The sequence below is a fragment of the Pongo abelii genome, chromosome 20 (assembly GCF_028885655.2).
Source record: "Pongo abelii isolate AG06213 chromosome 20, NHGRI_mPonAbe1-v2.0_pri, whole genome shotgun sequence".
In the NCBI taxonomy this organism is placed as follows: domain Eukaryota; kingdom Metazoa; phylum Chordata; class Mammalia; order Primates; family Hominidae; genus Pongo; species Pongo abelii.
In genome coordinates this window covers 46,461,653-46,482,670 of record NC_072005.2, presented here as the reverse complement: position 1 = coordinate 46,482,670, position 21,018 = coordinate 46,461,653, and the positions used below count along the sequence as shown (strand labels likewise).

The 21,018-nt window shown below is 52.2% G+C and overlaps 1 protein-coding gene across 5 annotated transcripts in view; it reads left to right on the top strand.

The window, feature by feature from the left end:
* The window catches only part of NUMBL (NUMB like endocytic adaptor protein), a 25,134-nt gene extending 4,116 nt beyond the window's left edge, over positions 1–21,018 (top strand). For 3 of the 5 annotated variants that reach the window (XM_063720106.1, XM_024236912.3, XM_054540444.2), the window contains exons 2-10: positions 697–781; positions 3,143–3,282; positions 4,721–4,795; positions 4,887–4,961; positions 6,628–6,768; positions 10,262–10,451; positions 14,040–14,345; positions 17,689–17,811; positions 19,574–21,018. In XM_063720106.1, coding sequence (XP_063576176.1) covers positions 697–781; positions 3,143–3,282; positions 4,721–4,795; positions 4,887–4,961; positions 6,628–6,768; positions 10,262–10,451; positions 14,040–14,345; positions 17,689–17,811; positions 19,574–20,235 — 1,797 coding nt within the window. In that variant the 3' untranslated portion in view covers positions 20,236–21,018. The remainder of the gene's footprint in view (positions 1–696; positions 782–3,142; positions 3,283–4,720; positions 4,796–4,886; positions 4,962–6,627; positions 6,769–10,261; positions 10,452–14,039; positions 14,346–17,688; positions 17,812–19,573) is intronic. The other 2 variants (XM_024236913.3, XM_054540445.2) reach the window with 1 other exon arrangement.

The following is a 21,018-nucleotide window of genomic DNA, read 5'->3' as shown; positions in this document are numbered from 1 at the left end:
TCAGTATCTTGGGCGGGTGCCTGAGGAAACATCGCTGTCACTGGGTGTGGCCATGCATGTGCGGCTCTAGTGGGTTGTCTGGGCCCCGTTCTTTGTTTGTGGCTGAGAATGTGTAAGTGACCAAATTTCAGTGGGTGGTGTGACCAGGTGTCTGTGGTGGGAACTAAGTGGGCCGGGACATGCTACATGTATGTGGACAAATGTCTGTAGTAGAGACTGTGTGTGTCCGAACATGAATATCTGGCCAGATGTTTACAGTGGCAGCTTTCTGGGGTTGGGACTGTTTCTGTGTATCTGCAATCTGAGGTGTGTAGCTGTGATTGCATCTATGTGTAACCAAGTGTGTAGAGCTGTGGCCAGATGCTAGGGACACCTGTAGATATGAGTTGGCCGCATACGTGTGTAGCCCTGGACATGCATCTGGAGAGCAAGGCCACTCTCACAGCATCCCCTTGGGCAGTGAGGCTCTCCTGAGGCCAGCACATCCCCAACATATGCCCCCCAAACATACCTACTCCTTCCTGGGCCCTTGGAACCAGGTGGCTGATCTCCCTGGTAACAGTTGCTAGGACAACTAGGACTCTCATCAGGGAGCCCAAGATGGAGGGGGCTGGCTGAAGTCCAAAGTAGGGTGAGGTATCGGATTGAGCCCCAACCCAGACAAACTTCTCACCTTCTCCTCCCCTACTCGGGCAGGGCGGACCCCGGAGGCCTGAGCGGCACCTGCCCCCAGCCCCCTGTGGGGCCCCGGGGCCCCCAGAAACCTGCAGGACGGAGCCAGGTGAGTGACCAGCCTGGGACAGGGCAGGGCTGAATGGGTATGTGGTCTTGCCTAGCACGACCAGAGGAGCTGTCCCTGCGGTCACACAGGCTTAATCACACTCATGAGTGGACACCCTCAGGCATCTTCCTCAGTGACTGTCAGAGCCCCACTCATGCACAGACCCACACCCTGACACCCTTACAGCCTCAAGTGCAGGATCACACTCAAACACTCACATCTGTAGATATACGGTTAGAGACACACACACACACAGATCTCTTTCAGATCACACACACTTGCTAATGCAGTGACACACTTGAACACATGCTTAAGTAGATGTTCATTACACTAATATACACACAAACATATAAACACACACACACACAGACACATTCCCAGACAACACCCAGATTCACAGGTGACCACAGACGCTCGCTGGATACAGACTCTGAGATACGCACTCTCAAGAGACACACTCTTGGCCGGGCGCGGTGGCTCAATGCCTGTAATCCCAGCACTTTGGGAGGCTGAGGCGGGCGGATCACCTGAGGTCGGGAGGTCGGGAGTTCGAGACCAGCCTGACCAACATGGAGAAACCCCGTCTGTACCAGAAATACAAAATTAGCCAGGGGTGGTGGCGCATGCCTGTAATCCCAGCTACTCAGGAGGCTGAGGCAGGAGAATCGCTTGAACCTGGGAGGCGGAGGTTGCTGTGAGCCAAGATCGTGCCATTGCACTCCAGCCTCCATTCGCAACAAGAGCAAAACTCCGTCTCAAAAAAAAAAAGAGATACACTCTTGCACAGTCTGACAACACACACAGACCCACATTTCTACAGACGACAGCCACACTTTCACAGACAGCACCCGTGGGCCCAGGCTCTCACAGGGAGCTACGGTTGTGTACAAACATGCACACAGTCTCACAAAGAACACCCAGCACTCTCTCAGGCAACAGTCGCACCCTTACAAATAACCCTCATGAACACACTCTCAAAGACAACCTCATGTTCTCACACACCCTAACGGATGCACCACTGCACATAGATACACCCTCTGTGCAATACCCACACACCCACACTCTAAGGCAACAGCCACAGTCACACAGGCTCACCGCCAACAGCTACACTCTTGGACACGGACAGTGTTGTGGGTCCCTCAGATGCACTCTCAGAGGCAATGTCATCACAGACAATAGCCACACCTTCACACAGAGACATAGCTACATGGATAACAGCCATGGACACACCCTTTGAAAGACGACAGCCTCATCTCAAACACAGCCACACCCTCACAGGCAACAGGCACTGAGCCACAAGTTCTCATAGACAACAACGGCACTCTCGGATATAGACAGCAGACACACACTCACAACCACTCTCAAACATCGATGCCCTTCAGCAACAACCTTCAGGGCCTCAGACTCACAGACAACAACCACACTTTTGGATGCATCCCTCACAGACAGCATTCACAGATGCACACTATCCTACACCATTCTCAGACATGCGTTCTTCCAAACAGCCTTCAGAAACACACTCACAGACATTACTTGCATGCTCAGATATAGATCCCCTCATAGACAGCGTTCCAGAACATACCATTGCACACTTGCTTACACACACACACACACGTCCCCCTCTGCTGTTGGTGCTCCCAGTCCTGGGACTGTCAGGATGGCTGATCAGTGAAGACTGTCCTAGTGGCTGGCCACCTCCACACCCACTCCACACACCCACAGCCCTGCCTCTGATAGTCATGGCTGCAAGGCCCCAGAAGCCTTGCCTGGGGACTAGACAGAGCTGTCACAGAATAGCTGTGTCTCAGAGTTCCAGAGACAAGCCACCATCCCCCATACCCCATGCACCTGACTCCTGCACCCCTGACCCATGCAATTCCCAACTCCTCTGTTGCCCTCTGATCACCCCACTGCCTGACTCTCATACCCCTAAAACCCCTGACCATGTGGCCCCTGACTCCTATGCCCTCCAGCCCCCATGCCCTCCTATGTCTGATTTCCCACCCTTTGTGTCCTCACGGCCCTGGGAATGAGGAAGCATCCACCACATGGACAAGAAGCCCTCCAATGCCCCGAAACCTGTGCCCCATAGCCCCCACCCCAGACCTCCAGCCCCTTAGCCCCATGGTTCTGAATCCCCAGTGCCCAACTTTTGCACTCCCCTGGCTTCTGTTGGCTCCTTTCCCCACATCCCCTGACTTGAGCTGCTGATCCCATGTGGGCTGCCAACTGACCCTGTAACCCCGCTTCCAGTTAATCTTGTTATCTGACCCCATGCTCCCTGAGCACTGGTCCCTCCCCGTTGAGCTCCATACCTTCTGACCCCCGCCCTTGACCCACATCACTGTCCTGTGTCACCAGACGGGGCGGGCACCATGAACAAGTTACGGCAGAGCCTGCGGCGGAGGAAGCCAGCCTACGTGCCCGAGGCGTCGCGCCCGCACCAGTGGCAGGCAGACGAGGACGCGGTGCGGAAGGGCACGTGCAGCTTCCCGGTCAGGGTGAGTGGGCGGGGCGGCGGCGGCGGTGGGACGGGGCCTCTGTGCTGTGCGGGTGCGAGGCCTGGCTGGGACACAAGCTCAAGTCATTTGAAGCTGGTATTAAAAAGCGTGAGGCCGGCTGTCCTGGCTGTCACGGTGAAACCCCATCTGTACTAGAAATACAACAAATTAGCCTGGCGTGGTGGCGGGCGCCTGTAGTCCCAGCTACTGGGGAGGCTGAGACAGGAGAATCGCTTGAACCCGGGAGGCAGAGGTTGCAGTGAGCCGAGATAGCGCCACTGCACTCCAGTCTGGGCGACAGAGCAGACTCTGTCTCAAAAAAACAAACAAACAAAAAAAACTTGAAGCATAGTGGTGGCTCACACCTGTAATTCCAGCACATTGGGAGGCTGTGGTGGGAGGATTGCTTGAGTCAAGCAGTTCAAGACCAGCCTGGGCAAACTCAGGGAGACCCTGTCTCTACAAAAAATAGGCACAGTGGCACGCACCTGTAGTTCCAGCTACTTGCAAGGCTGAGGTGGGAGTCTCACTTGAGTCCAGGAAGGTTGAGGCTGCAGTGAGCCTTAATTGTGCCATTGCACTCCAGCCTAGGCAACAGTGATACCCAATCTTGAAAACAAACAAAAAACCAAAACACATTTTCTTGTACCAGCAAACTATTACCCGGAAACCGTCATGTGGTGTAGCATTTGCAAAGCGCTCTACCGATAAGGGCGTTCTGGTTTAGCCATACCCTACACTTTTACATTCCTATGAGGGGGAGAGCAGGATTCACGGAGTGGACTGTGGAGCTCAGCCCCTTCCTGGCTGGGTGATGACTGACCATGGTCACAGCCCCTCCACCACCTTACGTTCCCTTCCCCAGAAGCAGACTCTGAATGTGACGGCTTCATTTGGGAGGTACAGGAAATGGTGTTGGGAGTGAGGAAAGTAAGGCATCCAGTAAAGGGCGTGTTATTAAAACTGCAGCAGTGTGCAACTGAGCTTTCCCCTGGGAAACTCGAGGCAACAGTCATCCCATCTGCAGATGAGGGAGCTGGGGCTCAGGTACCCTAACTCCCGTCAGTCATTGCAGGGACTGGCCCAGGCTCTTTCTAGCTGCTTTAGGGTAGGCAAAGCAGCTTTGCATGGCCTGGGGCCAGTCCTCACGCACAGAGATGCAAATACTGGCTCTCGGGAGGACCACAGTGCTGGGTTAGGGCCCAGGGATGTAGCTAGACCGGAATCACTACTACATGCTGTGCTTCAGTTTCCCCATCTGCATGTCTAGACTAGGAATAAGGTCTCCACCTTGTAAGAGGTGAGATGCAGAATAAATGATTGCATACACATCGTGTGCTTAAAATATTGTCTGCTGCATGGCAGATGCTCAGTGGACACTGAGAATGAGTGATTACTGTGCTGTTCCATGTCCCCCCCCCATTCCCTCCAACCCAAGTACCTGGGCCACGTGGAGGTGGAGGAGTCCCGGGGAATGCACGTGTGTGAAGATGCAGTGAAGAAGCTGAAGGCGGTGAGTGAGGGGGCTGCCACGAGGGAGGGGGCAAGGTCAGACAGGGAGAGGCACCCTGACCCGGCTCCTTTGTCCCCTTGCCTCCCTCCAGATGGGCCGAAAGTCCGTGAAGTCTGTCCTGTGGGTGTCAGCCGATGGGCTCCGAGTGGTGGATGACAAAACCAAGGTAGGAGGCCTGTGGGGGTGGACGCCAGGGGGCCTGTCTGCTCACCCTGCTGGAATCAGGGCGGAGGACGCCTTCCCGCCTCCTCTGCACATCCCTCCCTCAGGGACCTTCTAGACGATGCCGTGTGCTCCCTCCATTGTCATAACTCAGGAATAAATGCTGTGATTATTTGAGAACTGGCATAGGCTGTGGGTGAGAGAGACTGGAGCAGCTGCCTCAGCTCCAATACCAGCTTAGGGACCCTGGGCATGAGATTTAACCTCTCTGGGTCTCAGTTGTGTCATCTGAAAAATGCGGATTATAGGCCGGGAGCGGTGGCTCACACCTGTAATCCCAGGACATTGGGAGGCCAAGGAGAGTGGATTACCTGAGGTCAGGAGTTCGAGACCAGCCTGGCAATATGGTGAAACCTCATCTCTACTAAAAATACAAAAATTAGCTGGACGTGGTGGTGCGTACCTGTAATCCTAGTTACTTGGGAGGCTGAAGCAGGAGAATCTCTTGAACCCGAGACTTGGAGGTTGCAGTGAGCAGAGATCATGCAATTGCACTCCAGCCTGGGCAACAAGAGCTAAACTCCATCTCAAAAAAAGAGGGATTATAACAGACCCTACCATTAAGTGAGAAAGCATATACAGGTTATTTGAAATGGTGCCTGGCTGGGAGGGCCCCTTGAAGCCAGGAGTTCAAGATCAGCCTGTGAAACATAGCAAGGCTCCATCTATACAAAATAATTTTTTAAAAATTTTAAATGTGGGCTGGGCACGGTGGCTCACGCCTGTAATCCCAGCACTTTGGGAGGCCGAGGCGGGTGGATCACCTGAGGTCATGAGGTCGAGACTAGCCTGGCCAAGATGGTGAAACCCCACCTCTAGTAAAAATACAAAAATTAGCCAGACGTGGTGGTGCGTGCCTGTAATCCCAGCTACTTGGGAGGCTTAGGTAGGAGAATCGCTTGAACCCAGGAGGCAGAGGTTTCAGTGAGCCAAGATCATGCCACTGCACTCTAGCCTGGGTGACAGAGCAAGACTCCTTCCGGGAAAAAAATATATATATATATTTAAATGGGGTCTGGTACATCGTAACTGCTCAGATCAATGAATGTTAGCCATTAAGTGTTTATTGTCACCCTGTCCAGCCAGAAGGAAGCACTATGAGGCCACCATCTAGGTATCAGTTTGCTCACCTTGAGTCCCCTGCCCCCAGCCCAGAGACTGCCCTAGGAGGTGCCCAGGACATGCTGAGAGTTGGGTTAATGACAGAACAAGATCACCACCTTTGCAAGGAGTTCCCTCAGCCCAAAATACTGTTCCTTGACTTTTTTTCCTAGTTAGTACCTGCTCCAGGAAGCCTTGCCTGACTGACCCCAAGTTGGCTTCTGCCATGCTGGCCCTGACCCCTCTGCCTGTGCCTCCGTGGTCCTGGCCCTGATCCTTCTGCCTGGGCCTCCTTCATTACATCCTGGCTGTGATTCTGGGCTGCCCATCTCGTGATGGGTCTGATCTTCCCGCTGACCTGGGAGCCCTCTGCAGGCAGGGCACAGGGTGTCTCAGTGACTGCTAGGTCCCCACCCTGTTCAGGACTGGATTTCAGCAGACACAGAATGTTGAGTGAACACTTGAAAGACGGTTCACACTCTTCTCCTGGCCTCCCCGGCCCCTCCTAGGATCTTCTGGTCGACCAGACCATCGAAAAGGTCTCCTTTTGTGCTCCTGACCGTAACCTGGACAAGGCTTTCTCCTATATCTGCCGTGACGGGACCACCCGCCGCTGGATCTGCCACTGTTTTCTGGCACTCAAGGACTCCGTGAGTATTGCCACAGCTGGCCAACTCTTCCCTCCCATGCCCTGGCATCCCAGCCCCACCCCGACAAGCTTCCTGCATTCAGGCACGTCACTCACCTCTGTGTGCCCAGTTTCCTCATCTGGAGAAGAAAGTATACTCATAGTTCCCAATTTAGAGTATTCACGTGAGGGCCGGGTGCGGTGGCTCACACCTGTAATCCCAGCACTTTGGGATGCTGGGGCGGGCGGACTGCCTTAGCTCAGGAGTTCAGGACCACCCTGGACAACATGGTGAAACCCCATCTCTACTGAAATAAAAAAAATTAGCTAGGCGTGGTGGTGCACACCTGTAGTCCCAGCTACTTGGGAGGCTGAGGCAGGAGAATCACTTGAGCACGGGAGGTGGAGGTTGCAGTGAGCCAAAATTGCACCACTGCACTCCAGCTTGGGCAACAGAGTGAGACTCCATCTCAAAAAAAAGAATATTGGCCAGGCGTGGTGGCTCACACCTGTAATCCCAACACTTTGGGAGGCCAAGGCAGGCAGATCACCTGAGGTCAGGAGTTTGAGACCAGCCTGACCAACATGGTAAAACCCTATCTCTACTAAAAATACAAAAAAGTAGCCAGGCATGGTGGCAGGCGCCTGTGATCCCAGCTACTCCAGAGGCTGAGATAGGAGAATTACATGAACCATGGAGACGGAGGTTGCAGTGAGCCAAGACTGCGCCACTGCACTCCAGCCTGGGTGACAGAGCAAGACTGTCTCAAAAAAAAAAAAACAACAACAAAAAAACAATTTGGGGATGAGAATGAAAGCCGGAAAAGAGCAGGACCATCTCCTGTGGGTAAAGAGTGTGATGTTGGAGGAATTCCTTCCTACTTCTGAGGAAGTAGGAAGTTTTAAGCATTAAGCAGTGGAATTCCCCAAGTTCAACTTTTTTTTTTCTTGAGGTGAAATTCACATAAAATCAATCATTTAAAAGTGTACAATTCAATGGCATTTAATACATTTTCAGTGTTGTTTAACCATTGACTCTAGCAGTCCTGAAACATTTTCATCACCGCTAAAGGAGACCCCATCTCCATTCATCAATTCACCCCGTCTCCCCACTACCCCAACCCCCGGCAACCACTAATCTGCCTTCTCTTTCTGTGGATTTACCTATTCTGGATATTTCATTTAATGGAATCATATAATATGTGTCTGGCTTCTTTCACTTAGTGTAATGTTGTGTTTTTGTTTGTTTGTTTTTGAAACAGAGTTTCGCTCTTGTTCTCCAGGCTGGAGTGCGATGGAGCAATCTCAGCTCACTGCAACCTCTGCCTCCCAGGTTCAAGCGATTCTCCTGTCTCAGCCTCCCGAGTAGCTGGGATTACAGACATGCACCACCACGGCTGGCTGATTTTGTATTTTTAGTAGAGATGGGGTTTCTCCATGCAGGTCAGGTTGGTCTCGAACTCCTGAACTCAGGTGATCCGCCTGCCTCTGCCTCCCAAAGTGCTGGGATTATAGGTGTGAGCCACCCCGCCCGGCAATGTTTTTAATTAATTTATTTAATGAGACAGGGTCTCTCTCTATCACCAAGGCTGGCGTGCAGTGGTGCAGTCTCGCCTCACTGCAACCTGGGTTCAAGTGATCCTCCCACCTCAGCTTCCTGAGTAGCTAGAACTACAGGCACACACCACCATGCCTGGCTAATTTTTTGTAGAGACGGGACTTCGCCATGTTGCCCAGGCTGGTCTCGAACTCCTGGACTCAAGCGATCCATTCACCTTGGCCTCCCAAAGTGCTCAGATTACAGGCGTGAGCTGCTTGTATCAGTGGTTCATTCCTTTTTTTGAGACGGAGTCTGGCTCTGTTGCCCCAGGCTGGAGTACAGTGGCACGATCTTGGCTCACTGAAACCTCTGCCTCCAACCTTCAAGCGATTCTTCTGCCTCAGCCTCCCTAGTAGCTGGGATTACAGGTGCATGCCACCACGCGTGGTGAATTTTTGTATTTTTAGTAGAGATGGGGTTTCACCATGTTGGCCAGGCTGGTCTCGAACTCCTGGCCTCAAGTGATTCGCCTGCCTCGGCCTCCTGAAGTGCTGGGATTACAGGTGTGAGCGACTGCACTCAGACCATCTGATTCTTTTTGTTTGTCAAATTTGTAGGCATCGGACTACTTCAGCATGCACACCATTAGGTAGAATTCGTATTTGTTTCCAGATTTTTTTTCTTTCTTCAAAGCGAAAGATATGATTGTCTTAGTCCAGGCTGCTATAACCAGATAGTGTAGACTGTGTGGCTTAAATGACAAACATTTGTTTCTCGCAGTTCTAGAGGCTGGATACCTGAGGTCAGGGTGTCAAATGGCTCATTTCTTGGTGAGGGTTCTTTTCCTGGTTTGCAGATGGATGCTTGCTTTCTGTATCTTCACCTCACAAGGTGGAGGGGAGATCTCATGTCTCTTTCTCCTTTTTAAAGGCATTAATCCTGGCCGGGCATGGTGGCTCACACCTGTAATCCCAACACTTTGGGAGGCCCAGGTGGGCAGATCACTCGAGGTCAGGAGTTCGAGTCCAGCCTTGCCAACATCGTGAAATCCCATCTCTACTAAAAATACACAAATTAGCCAGGCGTGGTGGCGCATGCCTATAATCCAGCTACTTGGGAGGCTGAGGCAGAAGAATCGCTTGAAGCCGGGAGGTGGAGGTTGCAGTGAGCTGAGGTCGTGCCGCTGCACTCCAGCATAAGCATCAGAGTGAGACCCCGTCCCAGAAAAAAAATAAATAAATAAGGGCATTAATTCCATCATGAGGACCCCACCTCATGATCTAACATAACTTTCATTGTCTCTCAAAGGCCCACCTACAAATACCAGCACATTGTGGATGAGGGCTTCAGCATTTGAATTGAGAGAGACACACACATTTAGTCTATAGTAATGCACAAGCCTTCGGTGTACAGTCAACGAATGTCGACAACTGCATACACCCATGTAACGAAACCCCTATCAATATCTAGAACATTGCCACCACCCAGTCATCCCCTCATACCCTTTCCAGTCATTCCCCACCCCATAGGAAACTACTACTATTCTGACTTTCTTTTTTTTAGACAGAATCCCACTCTGTCACCCAAGCTGGAGTGCAGTTGCCCGATCATAGCTCCTTGCAGCCTTGAGCTCCTGGGCTCAAGGGAACCTCCCACCTCAGCCTCCCAAAGTGCTAGGATTACAGGCAAGAGCCACCACTCCTGGCCTGTTCTGACTTTTTTCACCATAGATTAGTTTTGCCTCTTCTGGAATTTCCAGTAAGTGGAGCCACACAGCAGGCTCATTGGTTTCTGGCTTCTCTTACTTGGAGCTGTCATTTCCAGCCCTTCCTCATGGTGCAGATGAGCACTGAGGCCCAGAGAAGTGCAGGGACTCATCCGGGACGACCCAGTACCTAGCGGCTGTAACCCAGCACCCCTGGCCCCTGTCCGCACTGCCCAGCGCCCCTAACCCCCCCCCATCCTCTTCCCACAGGGCGAGAGGCTGAGCCACGCTGTGGGCTGTGCTTTTGCCGCCTGCTTGGAGCGAAAACAGCGACGAGAGAAGGAATGTGGGGTCACGGCCGCCTTCGATGCCAGCCGCACCAGCTTCGCCCGTGAGGGCTCCTTCCGCCTGTCTGGGGGTGGGCGGCCTGCTGAGCGGGAGGCCCCGGACAAGAAGAAAGGTGGGTGTTGCCTCGAGCACCAGCAGGGCACAGAAAGGGCACAGGGTACCCAGTATCGGCGGGCAGGGGGCTGCAGAGGTACAGGGACTCAACAGTTTACAAAGCAGGGGATGCTTCGGGCCAGGCGCCATGGTTCACACCTGTAATCCCAGCACTTTGAGAGGCCAAGGTGGGCGGATCGCTTGAGGTCAGAAGTTTGAGACCAGCCTGCACAACATGGTGAAACCTCGTCTCTACTAAAAATACAAAAATTAACTGGGCATGGTGGCCTATGCCTGTAATCCCAACTACTGGGGAGGCTGAGGCAGGAGGATCGCTGGAACCCTGGAGGCAGAGGTTGCAGTGAGCCGAGATCACGCCACTGCACTCCAGCCTGGGCAATAGAGTGAGACTCTGTCTCAAAAAAAAAATAAATAAATAAAGCAGCTTCCATGGAAAGAGTTCTCTGGGCAATATTCTAAGGGCGCACCAAGTGGTTTACTATCCACCAATTCAGGGCTTTTCGAGGCTTTTATTTTTTTGTTTGTTTGTTTGTTTGTTTTTTTGAGACGGAGTCTCGCTCTGTCAACCAGGCTGGAATGCAATGGTATGATCTAGGCTCACTGCAACCTCCGCCTCCCGGGTTCAAGCAATTCTCCTGCCTCAGCCTCCCGAGTAGTTAGGATTACAGGCATGGCTAATTTTTGTATTTTTAGTAGAGATGGGGTTTCACCATGTTGGCCAGGCTGGTCTCGAACTCCTGACCTCAGGTGAGCCACCACTCCCGGCCTTCTCAGGGCTTTTCAACCTGTGTATCAAGACCTGGGAAGCCAGTTTGCTGTACTGTGGCTGGCATTTTTTGTTTTGTTTTGTTGTCTGAGTTGAGGTCTAATTCTGTTGCCCAGGCTGGAGTGCAGTGGTGCGATCACAGCTCCCTGCAGCCTCAAACTGCTGGGCTCAAGTAATCCTCCTGCCTCAGCCTCCATGTAGCTGGGAATATAAGCACGAGCCACGGCATCTGGCTAATTTTATTTTTGTTTTTTGTAGAACTGGGATCTTGCTGTGTTTCCCAGGCTGGTCTCAAACTCCTGGCCTCAAACGATCCTCCCACCTCAGCCTCCCAAAGCACTGGTATTATAGGTGTGGACAACAGGGCTCAGCCCATGTGGCTGGCATTTAAAAAAATCAAATCAACCTGGGCAACATAGGGAAACCCTGTCTCTACAAATCATTAAAAAATTAGCCAGGCATGGTGGTGCAACCTGTGGTCCCAGCTCCTCAGGAGGCTGAGACAGGAGGATCACCTGGGCCCAGGAGATAGAGGCTGCAGAGAGCTGCAATTGCGCCACCACACTCCAACCTGGGTGACAGACAGAGTGAGACCCTGTCTCAAAAAAAAATTTAATTTAAAAACAATGAAATAGAGAATCATAGAAAATATCAGAGTATATTGAATGGCATAAGAGTTAAATATAATTTAATGATACTTTTATTTGAGTGAGAGAGAGAGAGAGTGTGTGTGTGTGTGTGTGTGCGTGTGTAAGAGGCTACCATATAAAAGATATCTCTTAACTCTGGATTGCCATCAAGAAAGTTTGAAACATACTTGGTAAAACTAACTTTCTAGGTAAATGGTTAAATACTTTGTAGTTCTAAAACTCTGTGTGTGTGTGTGTGTATGTGTGTGTGTGTGTTTAAAATATAATTTTATGTATGTCCTGAGTCATCATATAATTAATTAATTAATTTATTTATTTATTTATTTATTTATTTTACTGTGAATTTAAGTTCTTTGGGAAAACACTACTTAGAATTTACAAAGAATTTACCATTGGGAACTGATCTTGATTAAGGGAGACTAATGAGATTTGACAGGTATTAATAGATGCAAGATGTGATCCTGAATTAGATCCTGGATTGTAAGGGGAAAAAAGAACAACTTTTTTTTGAGACAGAGTCTCTCTCTGTCACCCAGGCTGGAATGCAGTAGTGCCATCTCAGCTCACTGCAACCTCTGCCTCCTGGTTTCAAGACATTTGTGTGCCTCAGCCTCCTGAGTAGCTGGGCTTACAGGTGCCCACCACCACGCCCAGCTAAGTTTTTTTTTTTTTTTTTGGAGACAGAGTCTGGCTCTATTGCCCAGGCTGGAGTGCAGTGGTGCAATCTCAGCTCACTGCAACCTCTGCCTCCCGGGTTCAAGCGATTCTCCTGCCTCAGCCTCCAGAGTAGCTAGAATCCCAGGCGTGTGCCACCACACCCAGCTAATCTTTTTTTGTATTTTTAGTAGAGACGGTGTTTCACCATGTTGGCAAGGCTGGTCTTGAACTCCTGGCCTCAACTGATCGCCCCACCTTGGCCTCTCAAAGTGCTGGGATTACAGGCGTGAGCCACTGTGTCCAGGCATGCTTTTGTTGGATTCCAAAACATTTAACATTCACTACCTAAACTGACTCTCTCGGAGGCTTGGGAGGTAGCATTGAGATGTTTATCCCAGGTTTCTAGTTGGCAAACTGGAGCCCAGAGAGGGGAGGGGACTTCCTGAGGTCACACAGTGAGTGAGGGCAGAGGAGGTTTCCTGGTTCCAGCCTGTCCTGGGCTGTTTCCTCTGCCTTGGGCCAGGCCTGCATGGGTGCCCCATTGTGTCACGCTGGGAGAAGCAGCACTGGGCGACATCCTTCTGGGAGGGTCTCTCTGGGCCTGAGTTTAATTTCCATGGCATTCAGGCCGCAGCTCGGGGAGGCCCTGGTAGGAGGGTAAGTGTGTGTTTGTGGTTTGGCAGGGGTGAGGGGAGCCCTGCCCTTGAAGAGCCTGCCTCTCCTGCTGAGTGGGGAGGTCAGGTTTCCTCCCAGAGTGCAGAGAACAGTCTCAGAGTGGAGGGAGCCAGGCTGAAAGCCTGGAACAATCTGGAAAGCTTCTCAGAGGATGAAGCATCCAAGCCATGTCTAGAATGACTGGAGGAAGGGAGGAGCTACTTGAGGTGAGAAGAAGGCTGGGAGGTGGGAGACCGAGGGGAACAGACAGTGACAGAGAAAGACAACATGATATGGAGAGACAGGCCAGAGGGAGACAGGGCGAGCAGTCATTTGGAGCATGGGCTCCAGAGTCAGCCTGTCCCTTCCTAGCAGTAGGACTTGGGCACATCACACTGGGCCTTTGCTGGGTCTCAGTCTCCACGTCTGTAAAATGAGAATCATATCAACCCCATGGGTAGTCATGTGGATTGAACGAGTAAATACTTGCAAAGCATCTGGAACAATGCCTGACACGTTGTTCTGGCACCAAATCAGTGTTTGTTAAGTGATCAAAAAGGGAGATAGAGGGTCTTAGAGGGAAGAATGGTGAGAGCAGCAGGGCAAGACAGAAAGGAGCAGGAAGCTAGAGAGACACAGAGGGTGAGCCTGGGGGACGGTTTTCCAAGGGCCTCCTGGGGAAGGGGATCGTGACTAGGGTGGGGGTGAGGGATATCTCAGGGCTTTGACTAGCTTGTCTTAAAGGCAGGACTCACTGGGCAAGGAAGGCAGCCTTGGAGAATGATCAAGAGAACCAGGCGGGAGAGGCCTTGAATGCCATGGTGAGATATCTAACCATCCATCTCCCCCATGTCTCCAGCAGAGGCAGCAGCTGCCCCCACTGTGGCTCCTGGCCCTGCCCAGCCTGGGCACGTGTCCCCAACACCAGCCACCACATCCCCTGGTGAGAAGGGTGAGGCAGGCACCCCTGTGGCTGCAGGCACCACTGCGGCCGCCATCCCCCGGCGCCATGCACCCCTGGAGCAGCTGGTTCGCCAGGGCTCCTTCCGTGGGTTCCCAGCACTCAGCCAGAAGAACTCACCTTTCAAACGGCAGCTGAGCCTACGGCTGAATGAGCTGCCATCCACACTGCAGCGCCGCACTGACTTCCAGGTGAAGGGCACAGGTAAGCCCTGGGCCCAGTGGGAAAGGGCGTTGGAATCAATTGGCGCTATCTGATGTGGGCAAGGGATAGAGGCGAGATGGTTCACACTGTGATTGATTTGCACTGTCTGCCATGGGCAAAGGAGAGTTGGAACATGTCATGATCAATTAGCAGTGGGCAAGGGAGAGGAAAGAGATAGCACAAATCAGGATTGATAAGCCATGTCTGCTCTGAGTAAGGGATAGTAGAAAGGTATCACAAGTTATGATCAATTAACAATGTCTGGTGTGGTTAAGGAAAAGGAGAAAGATGACGCACATCATGATTAGTTAGCAAAGTCTGCTATGGACAAAGAAGTCGGGCATGGATAAGGAAGTTTGCCATGGGCCAGGGAAAGAAGAGAAGCAACACCATTGGCCTGTTTTTGCTCAGGAGTAGACTGAAGCACTACAGGTTAATGCTCCCTCCCTCCAAGCATTCACCTATGAGATCTGGCTAGGTGAAGGATACAGGTATTCCTCAGGCTCCGAGGAAAGGAGGATTGTGATGGATTAGCAATGTCTGCCTAGGGCAGGGAGCATCAAGGGATGGCAAAAAAGGCATCACAAGTCATGATCAATTAGCAATGTCTGCTGTGGTTAAGGAAAACGAGAAAGATGGTGCACATCATGATTGGTTAGCAGTCATGATCTCCATACAGTGTGTGTTATGGGCAAGGGAGAAGAGAGAGTAGCAACAGTGTTATGTTTTTACCCAAAGGGGAGACTCCCAGAATTTGGTCAGTAGAAACATGACATGCAGGGCACCAGTGAGCTCAGAGATCCCAGGGGTCAGGGGCATAGTGATGGATCAGGAACACTTGTTGTGGGCACAGAGTTGAGCAGAGGCAGTACCCATCATGAAAAGGAGCAGCACATCATAATTGATTGGCATCGTCTGCCATGGCTGGTGGTAAGAGAGAGGAGATATAAAGGTCCTGTTTTACCTGGAGGGAAGATGGAGTTACAAGGATCTGTTTCTTCTAGCACTTGGCCAGGGGAGCCATGACGTCTGGACAGGTGACGGGTAAGGTGAGCAAAGAGTTCCGTGGGAGAAAAAAGCATCGTGTTTGATTACTAATGTCTGCCATGGGCCAGGGAAAGGAGACAGGTGGTGTATGTCATGATCTAAAAGTGATGTCTAGCCAGGTGCAGTGGCTCATGCCTGTAGTCTCAGCACTTTGGGAGGCCAAGGCAGGCAGATCACTTGAGCCCAAGAGGGGCTCAAGTATCCCTTGAGGCAGATCACTTGGCTAAACCCTGTCTCTACAAAAAAATACAAAAACTAGCCTGGTGTGGTGGCGCATGCCTGTAGTCTCAGCTACTCAGGAGGCTGAGGAAGGAGAATTGCTTCAGCCCAGCAGATTGAGGCTGCAGTGAGTGAGCTAAGATTGCGCCACTTCACTCCAGCCTGGGCAACAGAGTGAGAACCTGTCTCAAAAAAAAAAAAAATTAAGAGCAATCTCTGCCATGGGGAAGGAAGGTAGAGGTGGCACACTACTGAGTTTTTGCCTGAGGGAAGCAGGCAGAAGGGCTGTCTTCCCCACCAGCAGCCAGTGAACCCATGTGGTCTGGCCCACTCTCTTGCTCCTGGATGCCAAATCTGCATCGCCTACCCATTATGGCCTCGGGGATTGATGTGGGAGGGTGTTGAGCTGTGTCCAGGAGGCTGGGCTGCTCCAAAAGGTAACCGGTGAGCAGATGCCAACCCTTGTTGAGAGTGACGCACACTCCCTCCATGCCTGCAGCATTCCTGGGCCATCACACACCCTCACATTTGCTGTCCTTACGCAGCCTGACATCAGGCATACTCCCCAGGCTGTCACACGCGCTCCTGAGAGGTGGCAGGAGCTCCAGGTTTTATTTGGAAGCCTCACACTCCTGTGGCCAGCTGCACGCTCACTTGGATGTGACTTGCCACACAGAAGTTTCACATACTCACATAGACATTGCACTCCCACACACGTCACATATGCTCAGAAGTCACAAACTCAGAGTCAGGTATACTCTCAAGTCACACACACTCCAAAATCAGAGTCATAAGTCACACATGGCCAGACGTGGTGGCTCACACCTTTAATCCCAGCACTTTGGGAGGCTGAGGCAGGAAGATCACTTGAGCTCAGGAGTTTGAGACCAGCCTGGGCAACACAGCAAGATCTCATCTCCACAAAAAAATTTTAAAAATTAACCTTTATTGTTAACCAGGTGTGGTGGCATGCACCTATAGTCCCAGCTACTCAGGAAGATTACTTGAGCCTGGAGGCAGAGGTTGCAGTGAGCTAAGATTGTGCCACTACACTCCAGCCTGGGCAACAGAGCGAGACCCTGTGTCAAAAATAAATAAATAAATAAATATTTTTAAAAAAGAAACACGCTCAGATTTACACACCTTCACAGACCACACACCCAGATTTATGCAAACTCCAAAGCCACATGTGCAGATCCATGCACACCTGCAAACACACTCATACATCACACGGCAGATGCACTCACACCTGGGAGTCACGCATCGGGACGCCACACACCCAGACTCCAGTCACACTCAGATGCCACACCCTCAGAAGCTGCATGCCTGTTTGGACGAACATGCACAATCATTGTCGACATTGGCTGTCCCACCTGGGCGCCCCCACAGCACACCTGCAGACTCCTACGGCCAGTTCTGATGTTCACTGGAGCATCTACATGGCCCCTTGGAGACAGCCATTGGCTAAAACATGACAGACATGTGTCACACACCACACATGGCAGTCCTTAATTGTTTATTTGGATGGTACCTTTGCTCATCCCAAGCCCTCGCAGGGCTGCCATGCCTGCTCAGTGTCTCCTGCCTTGCTGGCACAGGCGCGTCTCTGCTCTCATGATGTTTGCCATAGATCAGGCTGGGTGGGGTGGACAGGGCCCCACTTCCCTGCCCAAAGCTGGACAAATGATCCCCAGCCAGTGAGCGGCCATGCCACAATCCATTCAGACTGGGCCCATGTCCTTGCCATGCACGTGGTTGGGCATATTTTTAAACTAATATATGTTGCTAAATGTTTTAGACAACTCTACTGGTTTGTGGCCACACACAAATCTTGAGGTCCTTGGTTTGGGGTCCCTGTTACTGTCAGCCGTCAAATGTCACACACTAACTTGGTCGTTCTGCCGCTCAGATGTGACACACACATATGCACAGTTATTTGGCAGTCATGGCCACTTAGTTACTACAGTGGGAAAGGATCCAGGTCAGAAGAGAGGGCCACCGAGGGTGCGGGGTAAAGGGCGGGGCTGCAGCAGGGCCTGGGCCTGTTTGCTGACCTCCGTCCTGCCCTGCTTCCCAGTGCCTGAGATGGAGCCTCCTGGTGCCGGCGACAGTGACAGCATCAATGCTCTGTGCACACAGATCAGTTCATCTTTTGCCAGTGCTGGAGCGCCAGCACCAGGGCCACCACCTGCCACAACAGGTAAAGCCAGGCTTTCTACTGGGCAGACACCCTGCATGTCCCTCCTGTACCCCCTCCTCTATCCAGGGCTACCCAGACACTCCAGGGGTCTTGGGATCCTACAGGCTTAGAACCATGGATCACCTCAGAGCCAGGGGATCATCCTACAACCATGGATCATCTTAGAGCCATGGGATTACCTAAGAATCATGCGATTACTTTAGAACCGTGGATCATCTTAGAGCCAGGGGATCATTCTAGATCCGTGGATCATCTCAGAGCCATGGGATTACCTGAGAATCATGTGATCACCTTAGAAGCAGGGATCATCTTAGAACCAGGGGATCAGCCTAGAACCATGGGATTATCTGAGAATCATGTGATCATCTTAGAGCCATGGATCATCTTAGAGCCAGGGGATCATCCTAGATCCGTGGATCATCCTAGAGCCATGGGATTACCTGAGAATCATGCAATCACCTTAGAAGCAGGGATCATCTTAGAGCCAGGGGATTATCCTAGAACCATGGATCATCTTAGAGCCATGGAGTGATCACCTTAGAGCCATGGATCATCTCAGAGCCCTTGATCATTTTAGAGCCATGGGATCCCCTTGGAACCATGGGATCATCCTAGAACTATGGATCATCTTAGAGCCATAGGATCACCTTAGAAACACAGATCATCTTAGAGCCAGAGGATCATCCTAGAACCAAGGATCATCTTAGAGCCATGGGATTACCTGGGAATCAAGTGATCACTTTAGAACCATGAATTATCTTAGAGATATGGGATCATTTTAGAGCCGTGAGGTCATCTCAGAGGCATGCACTCATGCTAGAATCTTGGGATCACCTTAGAGTCCAGAGATCGTTTTAGAACCATGGAATCCTTGAGAACCGTGTATCATCTTGGAGCCATGGGCTTATCCTAGAACGACAGGAGCACCTTAGAATCTCAAACACTGTAAATGTAGAACTTGAGAATCTTAGAAAGCCCAACCCTAAACTGTCGAACCTTACTATGTTAGGATAATATTATACATGTGGAGAAAGATCCATGCAATCTTAGAATCTTAACTCCTAAAACAATACATTCTGAAAGTATTAGAAAATCAAGGGTGATATTCAAAATAGTGAATACCGGTTGGGTGTGGTGGCTCATGCCTGTAATCCTAGTACTTTGGGAGGCCGAGGTGGGGGGATCACTTGAGGTAGGAGTTCGAGTCCAGCCGGGGCAACATGTTAAAACCTCGCCTCTACTAAAAATACAAAAAATCATCTGGGCGTGATGGTGCGCGCCTGTAATCCCAGCTACTCAGGAGGCTGAGGCACGAGAATTGCTTGAACCTGGGAGGCGGAGGGTGCAGTGAGCCGAGATAGGTCATCCCTGGGCAACAGAGTGAGACTCTCTCAAAACAAACAGACAACAAACAAAACAAAATAGTGAATCCTGGGTTTGGCACTGACCAGTCAGAAGAGCAGTGGGGATAGGAGGATATCAGTCCTACATAGACTTTCCCATCATAAGGCCTTAGAAGCTCAGAATTGCATGTTCTTAGCACTCCAGAACCATTACGTGGTCCAGAATGGTGAAGTCACTTGGGAGTGCAAGTGGGAGCTAGGGAGGTGCCAAGCGAGGGAGGTACAGAGCTGGGATTCAGAGGCAGGCGGTCTGGCTCCAGAGTCCATGCTCTCATCCCCACGCCATGCCAGTTCCCAGCCTGGAGTTCTTCTGCTGAAGCCGTTGCCCCCTCCCTCACCTGTCCCTCTCCTCTCTCCAGGGACTTCTGCCTGGGGTGAGCCCTCCGTGCCCCCTGCAGCTGCCTTCCAGCCTGGGCACAAGCGGACACCTTCAGAGGCTGAGCGATGGCTGGAGGAGGTGTCGCAGGTGGCCAAGGCCCAGCAGCAGCAGCAACAGCAGCAGCAGCAGCAGCAGCAGCAGCAGCAGCAAGCAGCCTCGGTGGCCCCAGTGCCCACCATGCCTCCTGCCCTGCAGCCTTTCCCCGCCCCCGTGGGGCCCTTTGACGCGGCACCTGCCCAAGTGGCCGTGTTCCTGCCACCCCCGCACATGCAGCCCCCTTTTGTGCCCGCCTACCCGGGCTTGGGCTACCCACCGATGCCCCGGGTGCCCGTGGTGGGCATCACACCCTCACAGATGGTGGCCAATGCCTTCTGCTCAGCCGCCCAGCTCCAGCCTCAGCCTGCCACCCTGCTTGGGAAAGCTGGGGCCTTCCCGCCCCCTGCCATACCCAGTGCCCCTGGGAGCCAGGCCTGCCCTCGCCCCAATGGGGCCCCCTGGCCCCCGGAGCCAGCGCCTGCCCCAGCTCCGGAGTTGGACCCCTTTGAGGCCCAGTGGGCGGCATTAGAAGGCAAACCCACTGTAGAGAAACCCTCCAACCCCTTTTCTGGCGACCTGCAAAAGACATTCGAGATTGAACTGTAGCCCGAGCCGCCCCACCCACTCCATCATCTCCAGGTGCCCCATGCCTGGGGGTGGAGGCACAACCTCTCCCCTAACCCTGCTCCCTGGGGCTGCGCCCCTCAACACCCTCTCAACACCCCCCTCCCTCAACCACCCCGACAACCACTACAGAACCAACATTGTGACGCCCAGGTTGCAAAAGGATGGAATTCAGGGATGGACCCAGCCTGGCTAAGGGAACCATTTCACTGCCGGACTTAGGCTGGCAATGCCCCCTTCCCCCACTCCAGACACAGGGGTTGGCCACAATCCCACTGAATGCCCTTGGTTCACACTCCATTTCCCAGTTTCTGTTGACCCCCCACCTTCCAGTGTTGGACAGGATGGAGGGGGGACACTTGCTTAGGGGCTCTCCTGGGCCCCACACCAGTGCCCACCCCAAATCTGGTCGTCTCCTCCCCCCATACACAGCACAAGCTAAGGGCTGCCCTCTGCCCACACGCTGCGTTCACTGCCAATGCTGTACTCACCCCCATCACCCTCCAACTTTGGGGCCCATGTCTTCCTTGGGCCAAGGTCTCATGGGGGCTGGGGCCAACTTGGGGGCCCAGGAGGCGGGGAGGGGGGAGGAGGAGAAGATGCGCAGTTACCTCATGTCAGTGCCCGCTGGGGAGGGGTCCAGGAAGAAGGGGAAGGGGTGCCTGGCGGGTACTTTTCTATCTTTTATTTCCAGATTTTTTTTGTATCTAAACTTGAAGATTTGTATTATACAAGGACAGCCAATAAAGGAAGAATATAATGGTG